The sequence below is a fragment of the Phascolarctos cinereus genome, unplaced genomic scaffold, assembly GCF_003287225.1.
Source record: "Phascolarctos cinereus isolate Bilbo 61053 unplaced genomic scaffold, phaCin_HiC Scaffold_726;HRSCAF=1367, whole genome shotgun sequence".
NCBI lineage: Eukaryota > Metazoa > Chordata > Mammalia > Diprotodontia > Phascolarctidae > Phascolarctos > Phascolarctos cinereus.
Window position 1 is genome coordinate 313,200,874 of NW_027556098.1, and position 24,455 is coordinate 313,225,328.

Genomic DNA, 24,455 nt, shown 5'->3' on the forward strand with positions numbered 1-24,455 from the left:
AAAAACTTTTCAATTTAATGTAATCAAAATTATCCATTTTGCTTTTCATAATGTTCTCCACCTCCTGTTTGGTCATGAATTCTTCTGTTCTCCATAGATCTCATAGGTAAACTATTCCTTGTTCTCCCAGTTTGCTTATAGTATCAGCCTTTATATCTCAGTCATGAATCCATTTTGACTTTATTTTGGTATACGGTATGAGATTTGGGTCTATGCCTAGTTTCTGCCACACTCTTTTCCAGTTTTCCCAGCAGTCTTTTTCAAAGAGTGGGTTCTCATCCCAGAAGCTGGGGTCTTTGGGTTTATCAAATAATAGATTATTATAGTCATTGACTACCGTGTCTTCCATATTTAACCTATTCCACTGATCCACCTCCCTATTTCTTAGCCAGTACCAAGCAGTACCAAGCAGTTTTGATGATTGCTGCTTTATAATACAATTCAAGATCTGGAATTGCTAGGCTACCTTCCCCTGCATTTCTTTTCATTCTGGACCTTTTGTTTTTCCAAATGAATCTTATTATTTTTTCTAACTCTATAAAATAATTTCTTGGTAGTTTGATTGGTATGGCACTGAATAAGTAAATTAGCTTAGGTAGGATTGTCATTTTTATTATATTAGCTCGGCCTACCCATGAGCAACTGATGTTTTTCCAATTATTTAGATCTGATTTTATTTGTGTGAAAAGTGTTTTGTAATTGTGTTCATAGAGTTCCTGGGTTTGTTTTGGGAGGTAGACTCCTAAATATTTTATAATGTCTACCTACAGTAAGTTTAAATGAGATTTCTCTTTCTATGTCTTGCTGTTGGGCTTTGTTGGTAATATATAGAAATGGTGATGATTTATGTGGGTTTATTTTATAGCCTGCAACTTTGCTAAAGTTGTTTATTATTTCAAGTAGTTTTTTACTTGATTCTCTAGGATTCTCTAAGTATATCATCATGTCATCTGCAAAGAGTGATAGCTTTGTTTCTTCTTTGCCTATTCTAATGCCTTCAATTTCTTTTTCTTCTCTATTGCTAAAGCTAAGGTTTCCAGTACAATACTGAATAACAGTGGTGATAACAGACATCCTTGTTTCACCCCCGATCTTACTGGAAATGCTTCTAGCCTGTCCCCATTACATATAATATTTGCTGAAGGTTTTAGATATATGCTATTTATTATTTTAAGGAAGACTCCATTTATACCTATGCTTTCTAGTGTTTTTAATAGGAATGGGTGTTGTATTTTATCAAAAGCTTTTTCTGCATCTATTGAGATGATCATGTGGTTTCTGTTGGTTTTGTTGTTGATATGCTCAATGATGCTGACAGTTTTCCTAATATTGAACCAACCCTGCATTCCTGGTATAAATCCTACCTGGTCACAGTGTATTATTCTTGTGATAGTCTTCATCTTTCTTGACCTATCTACAGCCTGACACTGTTAGTCACTGTCTTCTTCTTGATACTATCTTCTCTTTCGGTTTTCATGACACTGCTCTCACCTGGTTCTCTTTCTACCTGTCTGCTCCTTCTCAGTCTGCTTTGCTAGATCTTAATTCAGATCACCCCAGCTAAAGCTCTGTCTTGAGTCCCCTTCTCTTTCCACTTTATATTGTGTTTTGCTTGGTGATAGTAACAATTCTCACAGATTCAATAACAATTTCTATGCAGATAATTCTCAGATTTATGAAGTCTTAACCTCTCTCCCCACCTCTAGTCTTACATCTCCAACAGCTGGGTGGCACAGTGGAGAGAGTACCGGGCTTGCAGTCAGGAAGACCTGAGTTCCTATCTGACCTCAGACAGTTGGGACGTGACCCTGTACAAGTCTGTCTGCGTCTGTTTTCTTAACTGTAAAATGAGGATAATAATAGCACTTATTTCCCAGAGCTGTTGTGAAGAGCAAGTGAGAAAATATTTGTAAAGCACTAAACACCATGCCTGGCACACAGTAAGTGTTCAGTAAATGCTTGTTTCCTTCCTCCCTCTTCTTGACCAGATATTCCAAACTCTGAATTCGTTATCTTACCCAAAACTCTCTCTTCTTCTGAACTTCCCTTTACTATGGAAGTCCCTAAAAACCCTCTGCTCCATATTCCAACCCAAGTGACCTACCAGATGTTCCCTTAACTTAGCAGTCCTTCTCCGCCTTCTGTGCTCAGAATGCTCTCTCTCCTTATCTCTACCTAGTAGGAACATTAGCTTCCTTCTAGGGTCAGTCCAAGTAACGTCTCTTATGAAAGCCCTTCCTTTTGTCCCTAATTGTTACTGTTCTTTTCCTCCTGAAATCTTTTTCTATTTACTTTTCCGAATAAAAATTGTATTGTCTCAATTGAATGTAAACTTCCTGAGTGGAGGGACTTTTTTTTTAAGCGAGGCAATGGGGTGAAGTGACTTGCCCAGGGTCACATAAGTAAGTGTCAAGTGTCTAAGGCCAGATTTGAACTCAGGTCTTCCTGAATTCAGGGCCAGGACTTTATCCATTGTGACATCTAGTTGCCCCAGTAGAGGGACTTTTCCTGTCAACAGTTTTCTTTCTTATCCTAATTGCATTGATTTTGTTTGTGCAAAAGCTTTTCAATTTCATGTACAAAAACTCTTTTATCTTATTAAATTGCCTCTATTTCTTGTTCAGTTAAAAACTACCCCTTCCGCTACCCAGTTCCCCCACTCCCAGACATCAGTGTGAATGGCACCTTCAATATTCAGGTAGTATTATCCATGGTAAGCTTATTATGGCATATGACATAAGAATTTAACCTAAACCTAATTTTTGTCAAACTTATTTCCAAGTTCCCAAGCAGTACTTATCAAATAGGGAGTTCTCCAAGTAATTTATGCTCTCAAGTTTGTTGAACATTGGGTTGTTGAATTCAATTGTTTCAGATTCTTCCTTGTCAGACAGTCTGTTAGAATTATGTACATTATAATTTTTAATAAGTATCAAATAGCTTTCATGATTACTGTTATATAAAGTGATCTGAAAAGTGGGAGTGCTTACTCTCTCTTCACTTATGCTTTTTTTTCCCATTATTTCCCTTGAGATACTAGACAGTTTGTGCCTCCAAATGAACTTTATTATTTTATCCAGCTTTATAAAGTGTTCTCTTGGTATTTTGAGATAGTGCTAAATCTGTAAATTTAAGCAGTATCTTCACTTTTATTATACTGCATAACCCAACTATGAAGAATGAATATCCTTCCATTATTTTTTTAAATAGGTGTTTTGTGATTGCATTAATTTATAAATGTTCAGTGTGCCTTGGTAGATTGACTCCAAGATATTTTACGCTTTTCTACAATCTTCCAAAGTTCACTGATAATACCTTAGCAATCACTTCTGCCCACTTATTTCAGTACTCAGATGTAGTGCATCTGGACCTGGTGACTTGTAAGAACTGTATCATTCACTATGCCCAAAGGGCTATAACAATGTGCACATCCTTTGACCCAGCAATACTACTTCTAGGGCTGTATCCCAAAAAGACCATAAAAAAACAGAAAAGCAGAGGCAGCTAGGTGGCGCAGTGGATAGAGCACCAGCCCTAAAGTCAGGGAGACCTGAGTTCAAATCCAGCCTCAGACCAAACACTTGACACTTACTAGCTGTGTGACCCTGGGCAAGTCACTTAACCTCAATTGCCGAAAACAGAAAAAGAAAAGAAAAAAAAAGGGAAAAGGACCCAGACGTACAAAAATATTTATAGCAGCTCTTTTTTTGGTGGCAAAGAATTGGAAATCGAGGGGAGGCCCATCAATTGGGGAATGGCTGAACAAGTTGTGGTATATGAATGTAATGAAATAATATTGTGCTATAAGAAATGATGAGCAAGCAGACTTCAGAAAAACCTGGAAAAATCTGTATGGACTGATGCTGAGTGAAGTGAGCAGAACCAGGAGAACATTGTATATAGTAACAGCCACCATGTGATGACTAACTTTGATAGACTTAGCTCTTCTCAGCAATGCAAGGATCTAAAACATCTCCAAAAGTCTCATGACAGAAAATGCTATCCACATCCAAAGAAAGAACTATGGAGTTTGAATGTAGATCTAAGCATGCTAATTGCTCTTTTTTTTCTTCTGTTTTGTTTCTTCTTTTTTATGGTTCCTCCTATTGGTTCTAATTCTTCTTTACAACATGACTAATGTGAGAATATGTTTAATAGGAATGTATAAGTAGAGTCTATATCAGATTTGCACACCATCTTGGGGAGGGAGGAGGAGAAAATTTAAAACTCAAAAGCTTGTGGGGGCAGCTAGGTGGCGCAGTGGACAGAGCAATGGTCCTGGAGTCAGCAGGACTTGAGTTCAAATATGGCCTCAGAAACACAAAACTTATTAGCTGTATGACTCTGGGCAAGTCACTTAACCTCAATTCTCACACACACACACACACACACACACACACACACCACCCCCATGCTTATGGAAGTGAATGTTGAAAACTAAAAATAATTAAAACAAACAAACAAAAAAAAGAATTGCTTCATTCTTAGCACTAATATCCCTGGTGCCTAGACCAGTTTCTGATATACAGCAGGCAGTTAGTAAACACTCGCTGACTGACTGATTAATCAAGGTAAGCAGATGCTCTATGACTATGTCTTGAGTTACCTTATGTACTGAAAGATAATGTGATATGGTGGATAGAAGTCAGGAATACTTGATTCAAACTCCACTTCTGACACTATGTAATCATGCATTAGTCACTTAATGTCTCTGAGCCTCAGTTTCCTCACCTGTAAAATGAGAATATTACCTGCAGTACCTACCTCACATTCTTTGGATTCTTTGGATGATCACATGATAAAAAACAAGTAAAACACTATGCAAACTTTCAAGTACTACATAAATATCAGCATTATCATCTTAGGTGTCAATTCCCTATCATTTATTTTTATCCTCTATTTTGCAGTCTAAAAACCATTCTCCTTGGAATACAAACCAGACGCTCAAATTGTATCTGTGATCTTAGTGATCCCAAAGTTGTCTCCTACAGTTCATACTGCAATATCCATATCTGTCTATCATCCTGTGAGACTCTTGTACATGTCTTTCCATAACATCATCACAGGCATGCACCCAATGTGCCTTTTCATTTTCTCCTTACATTGTGAGGTTGTACTCTGGCTCTCTATCCCTCACCCCTGGCTGTATAACTAACCCACGTCATATTCCAATCATTTTTTTGATGACCTATTTTATTCCTGCCTTCATCCAACTTCCTCATTGGTTGTATGTTGCAACCTGCTCACACACACAACATGTGTTGCTCCATTGCCCTCTGTGTGATATTAGTTTTTAATAACTTTAGAGATTTGTATTCTAGCTCTCATTGCCTTAAAGGAGCACCAACAGAATTAAGGCATTAAAAATGAGATATTTAGAAGCAAAAGAAAGAATTAATTAAGCAGCTCTGCTTTCTCTGTTATCCTAATGCCACTCCCAACAAGCAATGGCCTTTATCCCTTCTTTGATCCCATTTCTTTTCTCCAACATTGCTTAAAAAAAAAAAGACTACTTTTTATTCTTAATTTTCCTAACTGGTGCCAACTTATTCTAGTCCTATTGATATGACATTATTCTCATAGGACTTGGTCACAATTTTGTAGTCACGCTCTCTTACTTGTCCTCACTTCCACATAGGCTTCTTAATAAAATCTAAATTGGTTGATGATCTCTGTACAGCCACACTAATATTCTGTAGGCAGCTCCCTCTTCTCTTTTTCAGAATGGCTTCTCTTTGTTTCCTCAGAATTTCTTTCTATGTACCTCCCATCTTTCCTGAGCAGAGTTCTAGAAAATGTTAATCAATGAGATTCTAGGTATTCTTTTTTTAAAAATTCTTCCAAATTCGTTCTCCTCAAATTTATAGTAAATGTTGCACTGTGCCCTTTATCACAAATTCTAAGACAGAATAGTCATTGTCCACTTCCTGATAACCCCACTCCCTAACAGGATTCCCATAATTTCCATCCCAAGAACTAACAGCTCCTTATTAAAAGAATCATATCCAAAGTAGAAGCTCCTCTCCTTGGATCCTACCAACTTTTGAAATGATCAAGGATGAAATTATCATTAAGGTAAGAAATTAAGAACTGCTCTGCTTTTGGCAAAAGAAATATTACACTAAATGTCCAAATAACTGAAAGGCTCCATCACTACTTTATCATGCCTTTGTGTCAGGAATGCAGATCTGTTTCCTAAACTCTTCACTTATTTCATTTTTTCTGTCCAACTGGTCTGTAGTATATTCCACTGACAGCTGTCACTTGTTTTTACCTCCACTGACCTACACCCAAATTATTTCCACCGTGCTTCACTTTTCTATACCATCTTTACTACATAAGAACATCTTCTTAATATACCATGCTACTTTGCGAATCTCCCTCCTACCCCCTTTACCCATCCTATTGTTGTTTTTTTTTAAAATAAGGTATCCTCTTCTAGAGTTAATTCTAGCATTTGGTCTCATTCTACCAAGTTTCAGTGACACTTAACAGGTTGAATTTACTTCTTTGTGTTAAAATATCTGGCTCACCTAGCTTGTTACAACCATGCTTTGTGCAGGTGCAAAGACATCTGAGGTTATGAGTTTTGTTTCCTGTGAATTTTTAAGTGTCACTACAGCTATTCTTCCTACAATATGGCTACTTTCTGTGGTATCCAATGTGTTGGATAGGCTTAGGTAATTTTTTCCCTCAGTTTTCCCTTCCAGGTTAACATTCTTTGGGTTACGTTGGCAAGATTCTTAACAAAACCATTCTTACCAACTCTTGCTAGGTATACTCTATCCCTGACCAATAGTCTTTCATTTCCATATTTTAAGTCACTATTTAGAAACTGATTTTTCAGGTAATCATTTCATACATTTGTATAGTGGCAGTTTTCAAAGCTCTTTCACATACAGTACATCAACTGAATTCAATACAAGGCCCAGGAATCAATGTTACTGGATATAAAAAGATAAAAAATGAATGGTCTCTACTCACAAGAAGTTTACAATACGGTGAAGTGTAAGTGGGGCCTGATGATGGAGCTCTATCCTCAGATCATATGCAGTATTCTGCCTGGGGCTCTTCATGTGAAAGAGGCAGGGGGAGCATGCTTCTGGAAGGGTGTGATGAAACGTAATCAAAGGGCTTTGCTCTTTGATTCAGAGCACAGGCAGGTATTCTGACTGTTAATGGTCCCTTTACCATGTGAAGAAAAGGAACTCTTCCAGTGACTGCTGAGCCAGAACTGAGAATGCTTTCAAAAAAATACAAACTAGTCCAGGAATTTCCTCTTCTTTATCCGGCTGCATTCAAATGCTGTAAGTCTCAGGATGAGAAAAGGCTTTGGGCCCATCCATTTCCCAAACCAGGGCCAACATTCATCCCATGAAAATGGGCCCATGTTCTGTCCATTTATTCTTTCATACTTTTAGATTAATTAATAGCTAATACTTACATAGCACTTACTATGTGCCAGGCACTGTACTAAGTATTTTACATTATTTGATTTGAACCTCACAGCAAACCCTTTGAGGCAGGTGCTAGCATTATCTACATTTAACAGATGAGGAAATCGAGGCAAACTGAGGATTAAGTGACTTGTCCAGGGCCACATAGCTAGTAAGTGTCTGAGGCTGGATTTCAACTGAGCTCTTCCTGACTTCAGACTGGGGCATTCTATCCACTGAACCACATAGCTGCCCTGATGCCATATAGGTGCTAGACAGAAACTGCTTTAAGTTTGAGCCCACTTTCCCATTAGAATGACATAATTTAGGGGACAGTGTGCCCCCATGTGTTAGGAATTGTTTGTACTTCTCTTCTTGCTACAACTTCACAATTAATATATCTTTGTAAAAGAGTATCAATAACCTGCCCGGTTGAGGTTTGGAAGAATACATCAGAATAATAGCCAATAGTATTAGAGAAGAATCCTCCCAATCCCTCAAGGGTACCTCTAGAACCTAGAGGGAGAAACATAGCCATCTTGCTCAAGGAGTCAACCAACAGCAAGAGTTAGAATGAAGTTCCTTAGCTTAAAAGAGCTACAGAAGGAATGGGATATGTAGACAAATAAATATGACCCAATAAAGAATTCAACAAGACCAAGTGGCAATCAGTAGGTCAATAGGCACTTACTGTTTCCTATGCTTCAGGCAGGGTGTTAAGCACTGGGCAAACTACAGGTAGATAAATTGAATAAGAAAATTCTGGAGGAGATAATTTTTGACCTTGGGGAAATCACAAAAGGTTCCACAAAAGAGAAAACACTTCAGCTAGGCTTTAAAGGAAGGTAATTTTAGTCTATGGAGATAAGATGTAGGTCCTTGTAGGTATTAGATATAGATCCTTTTATTCCAGGGATAGGAAGAAGGCCTGTGTGAATGAGTGGAGATAGGGCCAAAGCAAGGGCAGTCCAAATGAAGTAGAGTATGTAGCACATAAAGGAAAGTAGAGGGAAACAGAGCTAGAAAGGTAGGCTGGAGCTAATTCTAAAGGGCTTTGAATGCCAGGCTGTGGGGTTTGCTTTTTATCCTACAGAATAAATGGTCTCTAAATATTTTAGATACCCATCAAGTAAAAAGTAAAATTTGAGCATGTACCCTAAATATGTATATATTTACTTATTCATAAATTACACACAAGTACTATAGTAATAATTATATACATTGCAAAACTTGCACAAAAGTAGAAATGTTTTAAAAAGATGAGATAAAGATAAAATAACATTTGATCTCAGAGATAATAGGAAACCACTGGCATTTATTAAGTACAGGACTAATGTGGTCAGACTTACACTTTAGAAAAATAACTTTGGCAACTGTGTGGATTGGAAAGAGGAGAGATTCAAGGTAGGGAGATGAATTAGAAGGCTACTACAACAATTCTGGAAAGAGGTGGTGATGATCTGAACCAGATATGAACTTAGGTTTTCCTGACTCCTGGCTCATCACTGTATCCATTGTCCCACCTAGCCGCCTTACTGATGGCAGGAAAACCTGAGTCCAAATCCAGTCTCAGACACTTAGTAGCTATATGATCCTCAGCTATTTCTGAGGAAGAGAAAGGAGGTCATTTTGACTAGATTGAAAAGTGTGGAAATGGAAGTAATGTACAATAAGGCTGGAAAGACATTGGGACCAGGTTATAAAGGGCTTTAAATACGAAACAGTAGTTTATATTTGATCCTAAAGGCAACAAGGAGTTCATTCAGTAGGGGATTAAATAGTAAGATCTATCCTTAAGGAAAATTACTTTGGCAGTAGTGTGGGGGATAGAGTTGGAGGCAGAAGAGGCCTGAAGCAAGAAGGCTAGTCAGTCCAAAGTCCAGTGCAACAATCTGAGTAAGAAGTAATGAGAGACTGAAGTAATGTAGGGGCTCTATGAGTATAGAGAAGGGGTCAGATCTGATAGATGTGAGAAATATGTGCAGTAAGGGAGCAAGAATAACACCAAGGCTATGAACCTAGGAGATTATGAAACTACATAAAGTTGATAACTGAAGCTCTAGGAGTGAATGACATAACAAAGGGAGAACATGTAAAGTGCTCCTGAGCGACCTTTCTTTCCCAAGCTGTTTCATATTTCTGGAAGGATCTATCTAATTTCAATACATCTCCAATGATAGGCTTTAGCTACAAATACCTCTAGATTTTTAGAAAGATATATAATTTTAATGTCATTCAGTAAAGGTGCTATCCTTCCTCTGGGAATTAAAATGTCAGTTTGCCAACTGGAAAGCAAAAAAGCTGCCATTAAAAAAAAATTATCAAGACCCACTTGCTGAATTACCTGTAATCATTCCGATCGTCAGCTTTTATTCCAGGCCAATCTTTCTTCAGGTACTGACTAGCCAATTTCTGGATGCCCTATTGACAAAGGAGGGAAGATATTTTTCAACATAAGTATGAGGTCACAAAGGAAGGTCTTTCTTAATAACAAACTCCTCCCCTATATGCCCTTTGTACTTTCACAAATAAACATGATTTTGCTCATGTTGACACCTATTTTCAGAATCAAATTTAGAATAATCTGCTATGAAAGCAGAACCACACCAGCCACGTTCCATTCCCTTCCAGCTCTTATTTCGTTCTTCAGGAACAGAGTGAGTTTAAGGCTTAGAGATTTTAGGTTTTATGGAGCTGCTGGATTTGCTTCTTAATTCAGGAATCAGCCAAGCTGATTCTCTCACATGGGCACCTCCTAATAGGATCCGAGATCTAGAGCTGGAAGGGGTCCTTAGTCCAATCCCCTCTTTTGATACATAAGATAGAGTAAGTAATGGCTTCTATTTAGATAGCGCTTCAAGGTTTACAATGATGTTATGAGGTAGTTAGTGTAAGTATTGAATTTACTGTAGAGTGGAAAACTGAGGCTCAGAGACACAGAGAGACCACCATAATCATACACCTAATAAACGGCAAAGACAGCATTAAAACTCAGATTTGCTCCATGTACCTGTATGCTCCCATCAAACCCTCTCCTACTAGGATGGAAGGACAAATTATCCAGGTGTCAAGTAAGTCCTGTATACTCAATTTCCCTCTAACATGCTCCCAATCATTAATTAAATTTAGACAGTATTAGAAGGCATCTTAAAGACCATCAAATCTTAACCCCTTGTTTCAAAAAAGAAAAATATAAAGCCATAAAAAGGTAGAGGAAGGCTTTGATCTAAATGATGTTAGTGGTGCAACTGAGGCTAAAACAAGGGCTCTTCTAATTCCTATGGGTACTGGGTTTAAGCATTTGATGCAGGCTGGTACTGAAAAAACAAACTTCAGAACTATTTGATACTGACACTCCAAAAAGATTGATATTCTCCCCTGGGACAGGTCTCAGACTGATGAAGCCTGATATCTATCCCCTTTCCTCTCCCAAACTCACCACCCTAGCTCAGGTCCTTATCACCTTTGCCTATTACCTTATCATAACAGCCTACAACATTGGCGTCCCTGGTCTCCCTCTTCACCCTAGCCAAAAGAAGCTTCCTTAAACTTTTATTTAACCACATCATTCCCCTGCTCAAAAACATTCACAGGCTCCTTCCTTTTAAGATAAAACATGACATTCTTAGAATAGATTTCATGCCTTTCAGAGCATGGCTCCAAGCCTGCCATTCCAGCCTTACTTCATTTCCATGTTCTCTGTGTACTGCTGGACCTCTAGCAGTTTCCAAAACTCAACCTAAATGCTCAGCCCTTGTAAATTCCCACAGATTGTCTCCCAGGCCCAGAACTTACTCATTCCTCATTTCTACCTGTTAAACAATCCTGCTTTTTTCAAGACTCAGCCAACTCCAGGGCCATGTCCTTCAAGAAGCCTTTCTGAAAGTGATTTCTTCCTCCCCAAGTCATTTGGTCTAGATTTATCCTTTGCCCTAATCACATTCTACTTTGTTTCATACTTATTTATGGTATGTGCTGTATCTCTTCTATTAGGCTGTAATCACCCTGAGGATATCAACTGTATTAATTTTTCATCTTTATGTCCCTAGAATATAGCAAGGTGAATAATACTACATTTTATATAATACTTTAAGGCTTACAAAGTAGTTTCTTTAGAATAACAACATAAGGAAGAGTAGTAGAAATATTCAATCTTTTTCAGAGATGGAGAAACTGAGGCTCAAAGAGTTTAAGCAGGTCAGGTCACACAGCGAGTGTCAGAGCTAATCTCTGAACTAACTTGACTCCTGTTAATGCACTTTCTAGTTTACTCTGTGTAATCTGTTGAAATAGTAGCTTCCACTTTCACAGTGCTTTAGAGTAGAGTGCTTTCCTCACAACAAACCTGTACAATAGGCAGAACAAGTAGTATCCCTATTTCACAGATAAGGAAACTGAGGCTTAAGAATGGTTAAATGAATAAGTCATACTGTTAGTATCAAAGCCAGTACTGGAATGTGAATATCTATCTCCAAGTCTAGAACTCTCACCAGCATAACATGGTTAAACTAAATACAGCTTAATTTCTTCAGTTTTTAAGCATCATAAAAGGTATCTCTTTTTAGTTTTATATTTAATGCCTCAACTTTATCTTAAGTACTTTATTTGTATCTATACTCATAAAATTTCTTCCTTTCTTTCCCCCTCATAACTTTACTCTAAAATAGTCGACTTATGCATGCATCTGGCTTTCCATCCAGAGCCAGCTTTGGTCATCTTTTACATTCCCAATCCTTTCTGTTAAAGGATGACTGTGATGAAGGTTTATCTCACTGGTAAAGTTAATTGAAATCTAGATCTCCTGAAATACCTTTTTCCATAATTCTTCCCCATTATAAAGGAAGATGATTTATAAGTAGTTGAAGGATGATGACATGTTTAGAGCTCCCTTCCTTCTGAAGTTATAGGTTTTGGGTCTTGGGCACTTTTGCCCCCTTCCAAGGGCAGGGAGCTTCAACTAGCTAATATTTTCTCTACCATAGGGAACAAGGTACTTAAGGGCACAACCCTGGAGACGGGTCAGTTACTCAAGACTCAAGCAAGCTGCCATTTCATTACTGTGGGTCTTCTTCACACTGACAAAACTTGTAACCCTTCTACAATTTAGGAGATGGTCTTCAAGAGTTGCTGTAACTGAAAAATCCATTCTCTCATGGCTATCCTACTAATAAACCTCCAGTGGCTGGGCTGGTCCTCAGATGACAAATACCCAGGCCCTCACTGGGTCTTACTCCAAGCCTTTCCAGACTGGTAGGATCTGATACAGTTTTTCTCTTTGGGCATAGTCTCTGAGAACCCAAAGCCATCACCCTACCATAACATTTCACTGGACAAAGGCTTTCATGGAGGAGGTACTAGGGAAAGCAAAATAAAAGCAAAATAGTCTCTGCCCTCAAAGAGATGACATTCTATTGTCCATCCATGGGGCAGGGAGGGGGATACAGCATGTATAAAGGTTAACTATTACATGAGACAAGGAATACGGGGGGCAGGGGCAAGATTTGGACAAAATGCTTTTGGAACATAAGGAGTTGAAGTAAAAGATATTTTATTTGAATAAATTCACTATTTGTTAAATGTTTAGTATGCATAGGGACACATGCCAGGCACTGGGGACACAAAAACACAAAGATTAAAAATTATATATTCCTTCCCCTTTAGGAGCTTACATTTGACTTGATAGGAAAACGCCATGTGCCTGGAAAAGTATAATACAAGGGAAGGAATGATGGAGTAAAGGAAAAATACAGATAAGATGTTCTGTTAGGGGCAACAAAAGATTTTTCTGGGGGGAGGCAAGACATAATATCTATCTTCAGATATTTGAAAGGATCCCCTGGAATAGAAGTATTAGGCTTCTTTTGCTTCCGGTCTTCTTATACTTTATATTCCTCCATGAACTATGTGAACCAGCTACACTGGCATTCCTGTCAGTCCTCCCCCATCTCCATGCCTTTGGACTGACTGCCCCTAGGCCTGGAATACTCTGGCTCCTCACTTCTACCTCTTAGTTTCCCTGGCTTCCTTCAAGTTCAAATTCCCTCTTAGGCAAGAGGCATTTCCCTGTTCCTTCAGCTGCTAGTGCCTTCCCCTCTGGGATCACCTTCCATCCACTCTGTATAGATGATGTATGTACCTAGTGTTGCACATGTTGTCTCCCCTACTAGAATGTGAGCTCATTGAAAGAGCAGGGACTGTGGTGCCTTCTAGTTAACTCAGAGCTTGGCGCATGGCCTGCTCCATAGTAAAGGCTTCATTAATGCCTGTTGGCTGACACACTTGTTCAGAGAAAAAATAGAAGCAATAAAAGTGAAAGGTCTAAAGGTAGACTGTTGCTTAATAAGAAAAATATTCCTCTCACTAGGGCTATTTACAAGTGAAAAATGGGCTGCCTCAAGTAGTCATCTCCCCATCATAGAAGGTCATAGGTCATAAGATAAAAGGAAGATAGATTTAGAGCTCTAAGTGACTTTAAAGGTCATTTAGGACAAACCCTTCATTTCACAGATGAGGAAACCAAGTCCCAGAGAGGTTATGTGACTTGCCCACGGTTCCAAGTGCAATAATAGAAGTAGGAATCAACCTAAATCTCTAACCCTACATCCAATGCTCTCTCCATGCAATGCATCACCTCTCTTCAAATGGAGGCTTCTGACCACTCTTTGAGGACAATTTCTGTGTAGTTAGGGTTATTCTGAGGTCTCTCTCAACCATGAAATCTATGATGACAGAGTTAGTATTCTTGGAATACCTATAGAAACTTCAGCTGAATAGTGATGGACTAATTTCACAGTAGCATAAGTAACCTAAAATAATCTAAACATCTTTAAACATCTATGTAAGCCATATAAAAACAATGAGCTTCCTACCTCCCCTAGGAGACTGATGTTTATGGAATTTTAAAAATTCATTAAGTCCTTTCTTTCTTTCTTCCTTCCTTTCTTTCTTTTACACATGATCAGTTGAATAGCAGGGGTAAAAGCTAAGTTCACGGTTTGTACCTGCACATATTAATGAATTTAATTCCCTGCCACAGAATATAAAGTGTAAAGTAGAAAAAGAAATTCTATAACAGCTGGCACCCTGCATGAATTCATAAGCCTCTTTCCTAACTCACTAAATAATTTCTATAACAAGCAGGTAAGTGGACCACTAAGGTAATGAGATGTCACTTTAAGCATGAGACATGAATTGTATTTCTTACCAGTTGAAGGGACTTACAGAAATTCTTCTAGAAAATTTCCTACTGTCTCCCTCAAAATGAAGTACTAAGTCATTTTTATCAAATGTGAATTAGCTTCCCTTTGAAAGGAAGCACTAAGGGAATGTGATTATAATTATGAAATCAAGTTCTATTCCCTACTCTGTAATCACTACTATAATCGTTAATGCCCAGGCTCACACAATGATAGAACTAGAAAGAGCCCTTAAAGTTCATTCATGCCACCCCATTTCTTTTACAGAAGAAGTAACTTGAGAGCCAGAGGGGGAAAAGATATGTTCAAGGCCCTAAACTAGTAAGTGGCAGAGCTGGGATTAGAATTTAGGCCTTCATGATTATTAGACACTACTGTGCTTCCTTTAGGTTTATTGAGTGTTCGCTATACACATTTTTTAAAAATTAGGTCCTTCGGAAAGGACTTACAAATGGGTGTCAAAACACCATGTTCTAATCAAACAGGAGGGGAGCACCTAGGTGGTGCAGTGGATAGAGCACTGGCCCTGGATTCAGAAGGATCCGAGTTCGAATCCAGCCTCAGACACATAACATTTACTAGCTGTGTGATCCTGAGCAAGTTACTTAACCCCACTGCCTAGCCAAAAAAAAAAAAACAAAAAAAACCCCAAACTAACCAAACAGGAGCACTATCTTTTTCCTAGAATAATAATGAGAATTTCATGGTTTGGTGGGGTCCCAGAGCCATCTGGGATATCCACCAGACACCCCCAAAAGATTCTTAGTATAAAATATTAGCTATCTAGCCTTTGCTTTAAAGACCGCTGAAGAGCAGGTAGTTACTACCTCCTGAAGCAGTCAATTCTATTTCTTCATAGCTTGTAATCACGAGTGGACTCACAAATATTTGATTACTGCTTGGAGTTGGAGGATTGGGTACAGACTACTTGACATACTTTTAAGCTTAATCTTACCTTTAGTCATTAATCTTAATGAAGTTTAATTTTAATGAACATTTTCTCCATCACTTTCCTAAGTGCAGACAATCAACAATATAACAAATCAAGCCCAGACCAGTAGCATTTGCCAATTTCAGAGGGGTAGAAACTCACACTGAAAATTTAACATTAAAATCTTAAGAAAGAGCCAATAAGAGGTGGCCCCAACACACCCCAGGCTCTAATTGTTTGGAAGTTTTTCCTGAGTAAAACCAAAACTGCATTCATGCAAATTCTGCCCCTACCCCCAAGTGCTCTGAGGGCAAATCCACAGTCTCCACAACACCGTATCATTCATATCTCCACCTATTAAATTATAAACTCTTTTCAGTCAGGGATTGTGTTGTTTCTTCTGTTGTTTTTTAAACATAGTCACATAGCTAGTTAGCAGTGCTGCTAGCCCTCCTGATAATGAAATTTCCATGAAAGAACACTTGAGGCTTACTATACGGTATTATTCCTTGCCTGAAGAACACTTTGAAATTACAGATCACAGCATGCAGAATTGGAAGAGAACTTTAGATATGATCTAATTCACACCCTTCATGGTGTATATTACCTTCTTAAAATGTCTATATTTTTTTCATTTGTTAGAATTTCAGGGGCTTAATGACGTAGAACAGATTTGTAATAAGTGTATCAGAATCTCACAACTGTCATAGAAGCCAGTGAGTAAATACTGAGCTCTTTGAATGGAAGCCTTCATTTCAGTCCCTTCCTAAAGAAGTGAGGCTCCTACCTTTCTGTATGTCACAATGAAATCTTCATACAATACTGAATACAGGCGAGTACTTAATCCCTATTACTGTATAGGTTCTTCAGAGTAAAGGAACCTTTAGAAAAACACCTGCCTCAAGAAACCTGCTGTGCTATACTCTGGTCTCTTGCTTTCTTTTGACTTTAAGTGGTTAACTTTACAACTAAAGAAAGTCCCGATTAAGTAAATATGCAATTTTCAGCTAAAATTTCTTTAACACCCCCCCCAAAATCTCACTTTTAAAAATTCTTCCATTTAAAATTTATCTATTATCAAACTATAGCTATTCTGTAGTAAACTGTGAAGCTGGTAAACTGTGGGCATTCCACATTATGATACTGTTTGTAGGAACAGGAGAACCTTTCTGTTATCAGTACCCTCTGATGACTTGATTTGTAGCTTCACAATGAAAGCAGGAATAACTACGAGGAGCTATAGCTGCCCCTTCTGAATAAACCATCATTGTACACAAAAAAAATTTCAATGCTAGAAGAACCTTAAAAAGAGAACATCAGAGCTGCAAGAAACCTTAGAAATCAACAGAAAAAGACCAAAGAACACAGCATGCTGAAGCTAGGAGGGACCTCAAAACTGGAATGTCAGAGCTTAGAGAGACCTTATAAAATAAAATGCATAATATCAAAGCTGGAAGGAACCTAACAAAATAACTCACATTAAACAGAATATAACAATGGTTTGCCAAAGCTGAAGTCAAAGAATCAGAATCACAGAAATTTAGGATCTGAAAGCACCTAATTGGCTAACTAGTGCAAGAAACACCTGAAAAAGAATCTCTACTCTTATAAAACCAACAAAGTCATCCAGTCTCTATGAGATGACCTCCGAGGGGGTAAGGCAACAGCATGGACTTAAGAACCATTATCATCTTGGTTCCTTCTTCCCAGAATGCTCTCCAACTTGTCAATATCCTTTCTAAAATGTACCCAAAACAAAACACAATACTGCTGATGTGGTCTCACTAGCATATATGATGGCAAGATTATAATTTTCTTTTTCCTAAACACTCTCTTAATGCAGGCCAAGTTTGTTTGAATCTCTTCTTTTTTGGTCTACCATATTACATACTCATGCATCATTAGCTTGTGACCCACTGAAACCCCTAGATCTTTTCTAGACAAACTGCCATCTAACCATCTCTCCCCCCTTGTTTGTCCTTATGAAGTCAATATTTTGAAACCAAAACTAACACTTTACATTTCCTTTTAAACTTCACCTTATTGGATTTAGTCAATTTTTCTAGCCTGCCAAGAACTTTTTAGTTCCTGATTTTGGTTTTCAGTGTGTTGGCTATCCATACTAGCTTTGCGTCATGTGCAAATCTGATAAAAATCTTATCAAACCTTTATCAAAGTTATTGGTAACAATGTTAAATAGAACCAAGCTAAGCACAGATTCCTAAGGCACACCACTGGAGATATCTCAGGACTAGCCAATATTAAATGATAAATGACTAATCTGAATCTAGCCAATCAGTTATAATTCCATCTAACTGTAGAAAAGCATAGCACACATCTTTCCAACTCATCCTGAATAACAGCATAAGACATTTTATTAAATGCTTTTCTACAATGGTAAATTATGTTTACAGCATTACACTGATCTATCATTCTGGGTTAGTCTAGCATGATCTGTTCTTGATTAAGCTATGCTGGCTCTCTATATTCACTGCTTCCATTTCTAAATGTTCACTATTTGGGGGAGAGGGTGTGGGGAGCACTAGGCAATGAGGTTAAGTGACTTGCCCAGGGTCACACAGCTAGTGTCAAGTGCCTGAGGCTGGATTTGAACTCAGGTCCTCCTGACTCCAGGACCAGTGCCCTATCTACCACCACCTAGCTGCCCCCCTAAATGTTCACTGTTTCTCTAATACAACCTAGAATCTTTCCAAGATTCAAAGTCAAGCTCATTAGATATAGACTGCAGATTATTCTCTTCTCTCTCTTTTTTTTTTTTTAAATCAAGAAGGTGATGCAAATCCGGCCTCAGACCAAATACTTGACACTTACTAGCTGTGTGACCCTGGGCAAGTCACTTAACCCCAACTGCCTAAATTAATTAATTAGTTGAAGTTCAATCAGGAAAACATTTGTCCTTCTCCAGTTCCACTGCACCTCCCTCATTTTCCACAATTTTTCCAATTTATATACACTGGTTCTCTGAATACAATAAGTTAGGCGCTCTCAACATCTCTTTATTTATATTAGACAGCAAGTAAGCCTGAATCTGACACATCCTGACTATGTTACCCTAAGTTAAGTTACACCTTATTTCTCAGTGTCCCAGCAAATTCTCTAAGACTATATGTTGCTCCAAAAGGGCCTATCTGTATTAGTGTAGGAAGTCCCTTAACTCAAGGCTTCTTACACTGATATAATCAGTTTAAAAATAAAAAACCAACTCTTCATTTTTTTTCTATCCTTTCCAGACCAAGGATAAAAAAGAAGTAAACTAGGAATTGAACACCATAGCTTTCTCCCTCCACCAATTATTATCACACCATTTATCCTCAGCAGTGGGTCCTTTCTCTCCTTTGATCCTCCTCTTCTCCAACATAGCTCAAACACATCTTTACAACTTCAGTGTCCACCAGCATTCACTCATGCAGAAAAGTAGGTTACAACCAAATTGAAGCTGAAAAAGCAGCTGAGAGGTGATACAGACCCCCCCCATTAGATCAATCAATCAACCAATTAATATTTAACACTGTCCTTAACCATGCCACACCTTTGGACACATCTTCTATTATCCAAGCTTCCATCTTCTGTACATATCTTTTTAAAATTTAACTTGTGAGTTGTTTTGGTTTGGGGTTTTTTTTTTTTTGCATTCACATTGGTGTCTTGAGACAAGCTCTATTATTCCCCCTCATCACATTTATCTCCCTTTATGTCTTAAGAATTTGATTCTTGACATTCCTCCATCCCTTTTGAGAAGACTTTTCTTGTAGGATTTGGTTCATAAGGTCCTACTTATTACCTCTCTGGGCCCTTTGAAATCTACTCTTCCAAAATCTAAAGTACACATCAGATTGTGTCCTGTTTTCCTCATCTTTATTACAAATTCTAAAATGAAGTAGTCATTTCTGGCTACAAGGTTCCAATTACTTTTTCCTAGGAACCATTCACTCTCTATTAGTGAGAATGAGATTCAAAATGGAAATCCCCTTTGTTGATTCTTCCACTTTTTGAAAATGATCACTAAGACAAGTCAAGAAATTAGTAATTATCCTGCTTTGGACAAAATAAGAGTGTATGAATAGATGCATGGATGACTGAAGTCCTCTATCAGAGGAAGACAGGTTTCTTGAAAAACCTGTTGACATCAGCTGTCTCCACTTCTCCTCTAACTCATTTCTTGATCTTATGCAGTGTGGCTTCTGATATCATCACTCACCTGAAACTGCTCTTTTCAAAGTTACCAGTGATTTCTTAAATGCTAAATGTAATAGTCTTTTCTTAATCATTATCTTTCTTGACCTCGCTGCAACCTTCAACACTGTGTATCACCCACTCTTCCTGGATACTCTCCTTTCTGTTCTTGTAAAACCACTTTCTTCTGATTCTCCCCCTACCTATTTGATGACTACTTCTTACTCTCCTTTTTTAAGAACTAGGTATCCCCAGGTCTGCCCCAATACTCTTCTCTTTGCTCTGTATACTACCTCAATTAGTGATCTTATCAGCTGTCAATAATTCTACCATATAATTCTATGCAGATGATTCCCAGGTCTATATATCCAGCCCTAACTGCTCTCCTGAGCTCCAGTCTCATATCACAAGCTGCTTTTTAGACATCTGGCAACAGACTTTCCTGTAGGTATCTCAAACTCAACATAACCCAAACTGAATGCATTATCTTTTCCCTGTCCATATCTCCTATTACATATTTTCTTACTCATATATTCTACTATGGCATTTCTTCAAAGTTCCTTATTACTTATATACCAAAACCTGCTCACACCCACCACACATCTCTTTCTGTTGCCTTCTTCATGACATTTATGTTCAATTTTTCAGAAATTGTTGTGTTCTATGTCTCACAGCCAAGCAGCATCACTTGCTTTTAAAAAGATACGTTCTTGTTTTCAGGAGAAGCTTGAGATCATTAAAGGAGTTTTGAAATTTCCTGAAGGCAATTCTGTCTGCTCTCTTCCTCTATTTTAATTCCAAACACAACTAATTCATTTGTATGTTTCATCACCAGATATACATAAGATGAAAACCACTCTTCAAATGGGTATAGATCTCTTCCAAAAGAATCTGCAAATTTCAGTGGTTTAATGCAGATAGCATATTGTCATCCATAAACAACAGCATCTGGAGACCTCACAATCCAAAGGGAATCCCTCTTCAACTTGAGCTCTATTTTGGATCTTCACCACTGTGATGAACATTGTTAGCAAACACGTATCTTCCTGTTTTCCATGGCTTAGGTATCTTTCTCTGTCTTTCAGATAGCTTGTGAATCAATCTCTCAATGCCCTCAGAACTGTGTTGCCTCCAGCATATACCTCCTCTATATACCTTGGTCCCAAAGCCAATAAAAGTCAGAAGCAGTATTAGAACTTATTTTTAATTCCAAGTCCAGCATGCTTTCCAACACATCATGAGAATTTAAGAATTGGAAGGACTCTTGCAACACAAAGTAGACTTAAGAACTAGAAGGGATCTCAAAAGTCACCCAAGACCAACCTTCTTACTTTTCACACGGAGCCCAGGGAAGGAAAATAACTTGTTCAACATCATAAAACTGGTATTTAAAAAGTATGGCCAAGCGCCCTAGTCTTTCAGCTCTTACTCCAGAACTGTTCCCACTGTGCCACACTGTCTTGTTTTACTTCCATCCCTACTTGAGTCTGGACAGCATGTAAGAGCCTCCTTGTTCTTTCTTTCAATGATCTGCTGTTTTACTCCAGCAAGTGAAACAGTACAAAGAAGGCCACTGTTGACCTAAACTGGAGAATGTACTCATTGCTTAACCTTTGGCCCAGTGGACACAGGGGGCAGGGCAAAAAGTATGGTCAATTTGTTTATGTAGGTTATTCCAGACCGAGTTCTTCTACCCAGGTGATAAGCAAAAGAAACAGTTTTAGAACTGAGATACAAAGGACTTGGGTTCAAATTCTAGCTCTGTCATTTATATATATGTGATCTTGGGCAAGTCCATTATATTCTCTGAGCTTTGTTTGGTCTCATCTGTAAAATAAGGGGATTGGTCTAGAACAGAGGTGTCAAACTCAAATAGAAAAGGATCCCTGCAGACAATATACTGACTTAGAAAACCACTAACATCACCTCTTGTGTTGTATTTTTATTTATTTTGTTAAACACTTTCCAAGTACATTTTAATCTGGTTCTGGCTCCACCTGGAAATTTGCTGCAGCCAGGGGCAAGTAGTAAGTTTGACACTTCTTGTCTAGATGACCTTAATGGTCTTTTCCAGATCTAAAATACCAAAATATCTTTTAACTCAAACTCCAGTTCAAACATCTTTCCCCACAAATAGGTGCTAGCCTTCCTAGCTTTATTTCATGCTACTCCACCCAGTCAATACTTTAGCCAAACTGAACGCCTCTATATCCCTGGAATAAGCCATAGATACATTCCTCTCTCCATTCAGTCAGCCAATAAACATTTTTTATTATTATTATTAACATGTTATTACTATGTACCAGGCACTGTGTTGAGCCTCGGGAATACAAGAAGAAAGACAGTTCCTGTCCCTCAAAAACTTACATTCTAATGGGGACAAGGCAACTCATAAAAGGAAGCTGAAAAGCGGAGATGAAGGTGCCTAGTGCAAGGTCTCAAGGTAGAGAAAGTCCAAGAGAGGGTCCCGAATGCAACCAGGAGACGAATGAAGACATAGCTGGCCTGGGCTTCTTCCCTAAAATGGAGGTCTGGAGAGAACCACCCAAGTCACAGGAAGAAGCCTCAAAAGAGGAGGGTTCTTCCAATGTGTGATTCACGGAGCTGGAGTTACTTAAGGAAAACTACAGAAGCTAAATGTGATTGAAAATGCTTTTTCTGCTAGTGATTGGAACTCTGCTCAATTGGTGGTAGTTCCTCTACATCAGACTGGCTTTTAGTAATAAAGCCCAGAGTTTTAATTATATTTTTGGACTAATTTTTATAAAAAAAGACATTTATACTGTTCTCTCTGCCTGAAACATCTTTCTACTTTCTTGGTCCCCAATCAGCTCTTAGTGGCTTCCCATTCAGTGATCCTTATTTCTGCTTCTGTATAGGTCTTTTATATATTTATATGTGTATAGGTTGTCTCCCTCATTAGGAAATAAGCCTTTTGAGGCCTTTTCATCAGGAAAGCCTAGATGTCATCTCTTTCATTAAATGTCCATTACCCCCACCCCCATTCACCACCGCAATAGTATTATACTCTGTTTTTCTATAAAAGCTATCCTTAGCTGTAAATTCCACGTCCGTGCCTTCTGGAATACCACATTCCAAGTGCTCCACTCCTTTGTAGTGGTAGCTGCCAAATTATGTGTGATCTTCACTATAGCTTCTTGATACTTAAATTCTTTCTGGTTGCTTGTAGTACTTTTTTCTTTGACCTGGAAGCTTTGGATTTTAGTTATAATGTTCCTGGGAAATTGCACTTGGGAGTTTCTTTTAGGAGGTCACTGGTATATTCTTTCTATTTCCACTTTGCCCTGTAGTTCTAAGAGATCTGGAAAGGTTTCTTTTGAGATTTATGGAACTATGGTATCTAGGGTCCTTTTGGGGGGAGAGGGGGGAGGGAGGGACATAGTGTTCAGGTAGTTCAATGATTCTTACATTTTTTTTTCTCAGTATATTTTCCAGGTCAGTTGTATGACATTTTAAGCTTATATTTTTCCTATTTTTTTCAATCTTTTAATTTCATTTTTAATATTTCTTATTGTCCCATGGAATCATTGGTTTCTATTTGGGCCATTCTGATTTTCAAAGAGTTTGTTGCTTGGGCAAGGTTTTATACCTTTTATGCCAAGCTTTTAATCTCCCATCCAATTCTTTGTCCCATAGTCCTCACTTTTCCAATATTTTCTTCTAACACTACCAGCAGAAGCCAGCTCCCAAAGAAAACAGATAACTATACATACCCTAAAATGCTCAAAATCCAGGGATTCTTAACCTGGGCTTCAGAGACTCCCCAAAATGTCACTGGATTTCAAGAGATCTATGAAATTGGATGGGAAAAAAAACTTTTTTTCTTTAGAATCTTACGTATTTTTTTATGTATTTAAAAATACTATTCTGAGAATGGGACCAAAGACCAAAAATGGGACAAAAAAAGGCCTGGAAGGGATTCTAAAGGTCAACTAATATAACCCCAGACTTTTAAAGATGGGCAAAAAATTAGGCCCAGCTTAGAACTGTGTAATGTGTAGTATAGAAAATAAAACAGAGAACAAGGCATAATTTATGAGTTCAAGGAAGAAAAAAGAAAAAAAACCCTACATTCTGTTTTGCCAAGTATCTTCAACACTTTAGGTGCCCCCTCCAATCCTGTGTAACATGCCACCCTACTGAATAAGAAAATGAGACACAGAAACTTGAATGACCAGCCAGAATTTGAAATGCTCAATTTAACTATGAAGCACCTACTGTGTGAAGGGCCTCATTGCAATCATTAGATTGTGAGTGCTTTGAGGGCAGGGACTCTCTGTTGCCTTTCTTTGTATTCCTAGTGTTTAGCACAGTGCCTGGTACTTGGCAGTCGCTTAATAAATGTTTATTGAACAACTTGTTCCCTCCCCAGCTCCTCTTCTTCACTCAATGAACTCCCACTAATCCTTTAAAATACAAACTAAACACTACATTTCTTTGATGTTAATAAACTGCCTTCTAATCCCACTCTCGTAAGTCTCACAGTACTTTGTACCTCTCTATTGAATACTTATAATAATATGTATTATATGTAGACTGTATTTGTGTCTTACTCTTCTACTAAAGTTTTAAAGTCTGTGACAACAAGAGTCATCTTATCTAACCTGTATATTTTCCCTATGAGAGGGCTATGTACCCAGTAAGTATTTAATAAGTGTTTGTTAAGTTAAAAGGAGG

The 24,455-nt window shown here is 38.1% G+C and overlaps 1 protein-coding gene across 2 annotated transcripts in view; it reads right to left on the bottom strand.

Moving 5' to 3' along the window:
• Positions 1 to 24,455, bottom strand: part of FCHSD2 (FCH and double SH3 domains 2) — a 356,033-nt gene that overhangs the window by 187,024 nt on the left and 144,554 nt on the right. For both annotated transcript variants that reach the window (XM_020989616.2, XM_078156892.1), the window contains exon 4: positions 9,781 to 9,857. In XM_020989616.2, coding sequence (XP_020845275.1) covers positions 9,781 to 9,857 — 77 coding nt within the window. The remainder of the gene's footprint in view (positions 1 to 9,780; positions 9,858 to 24,455) is intronic.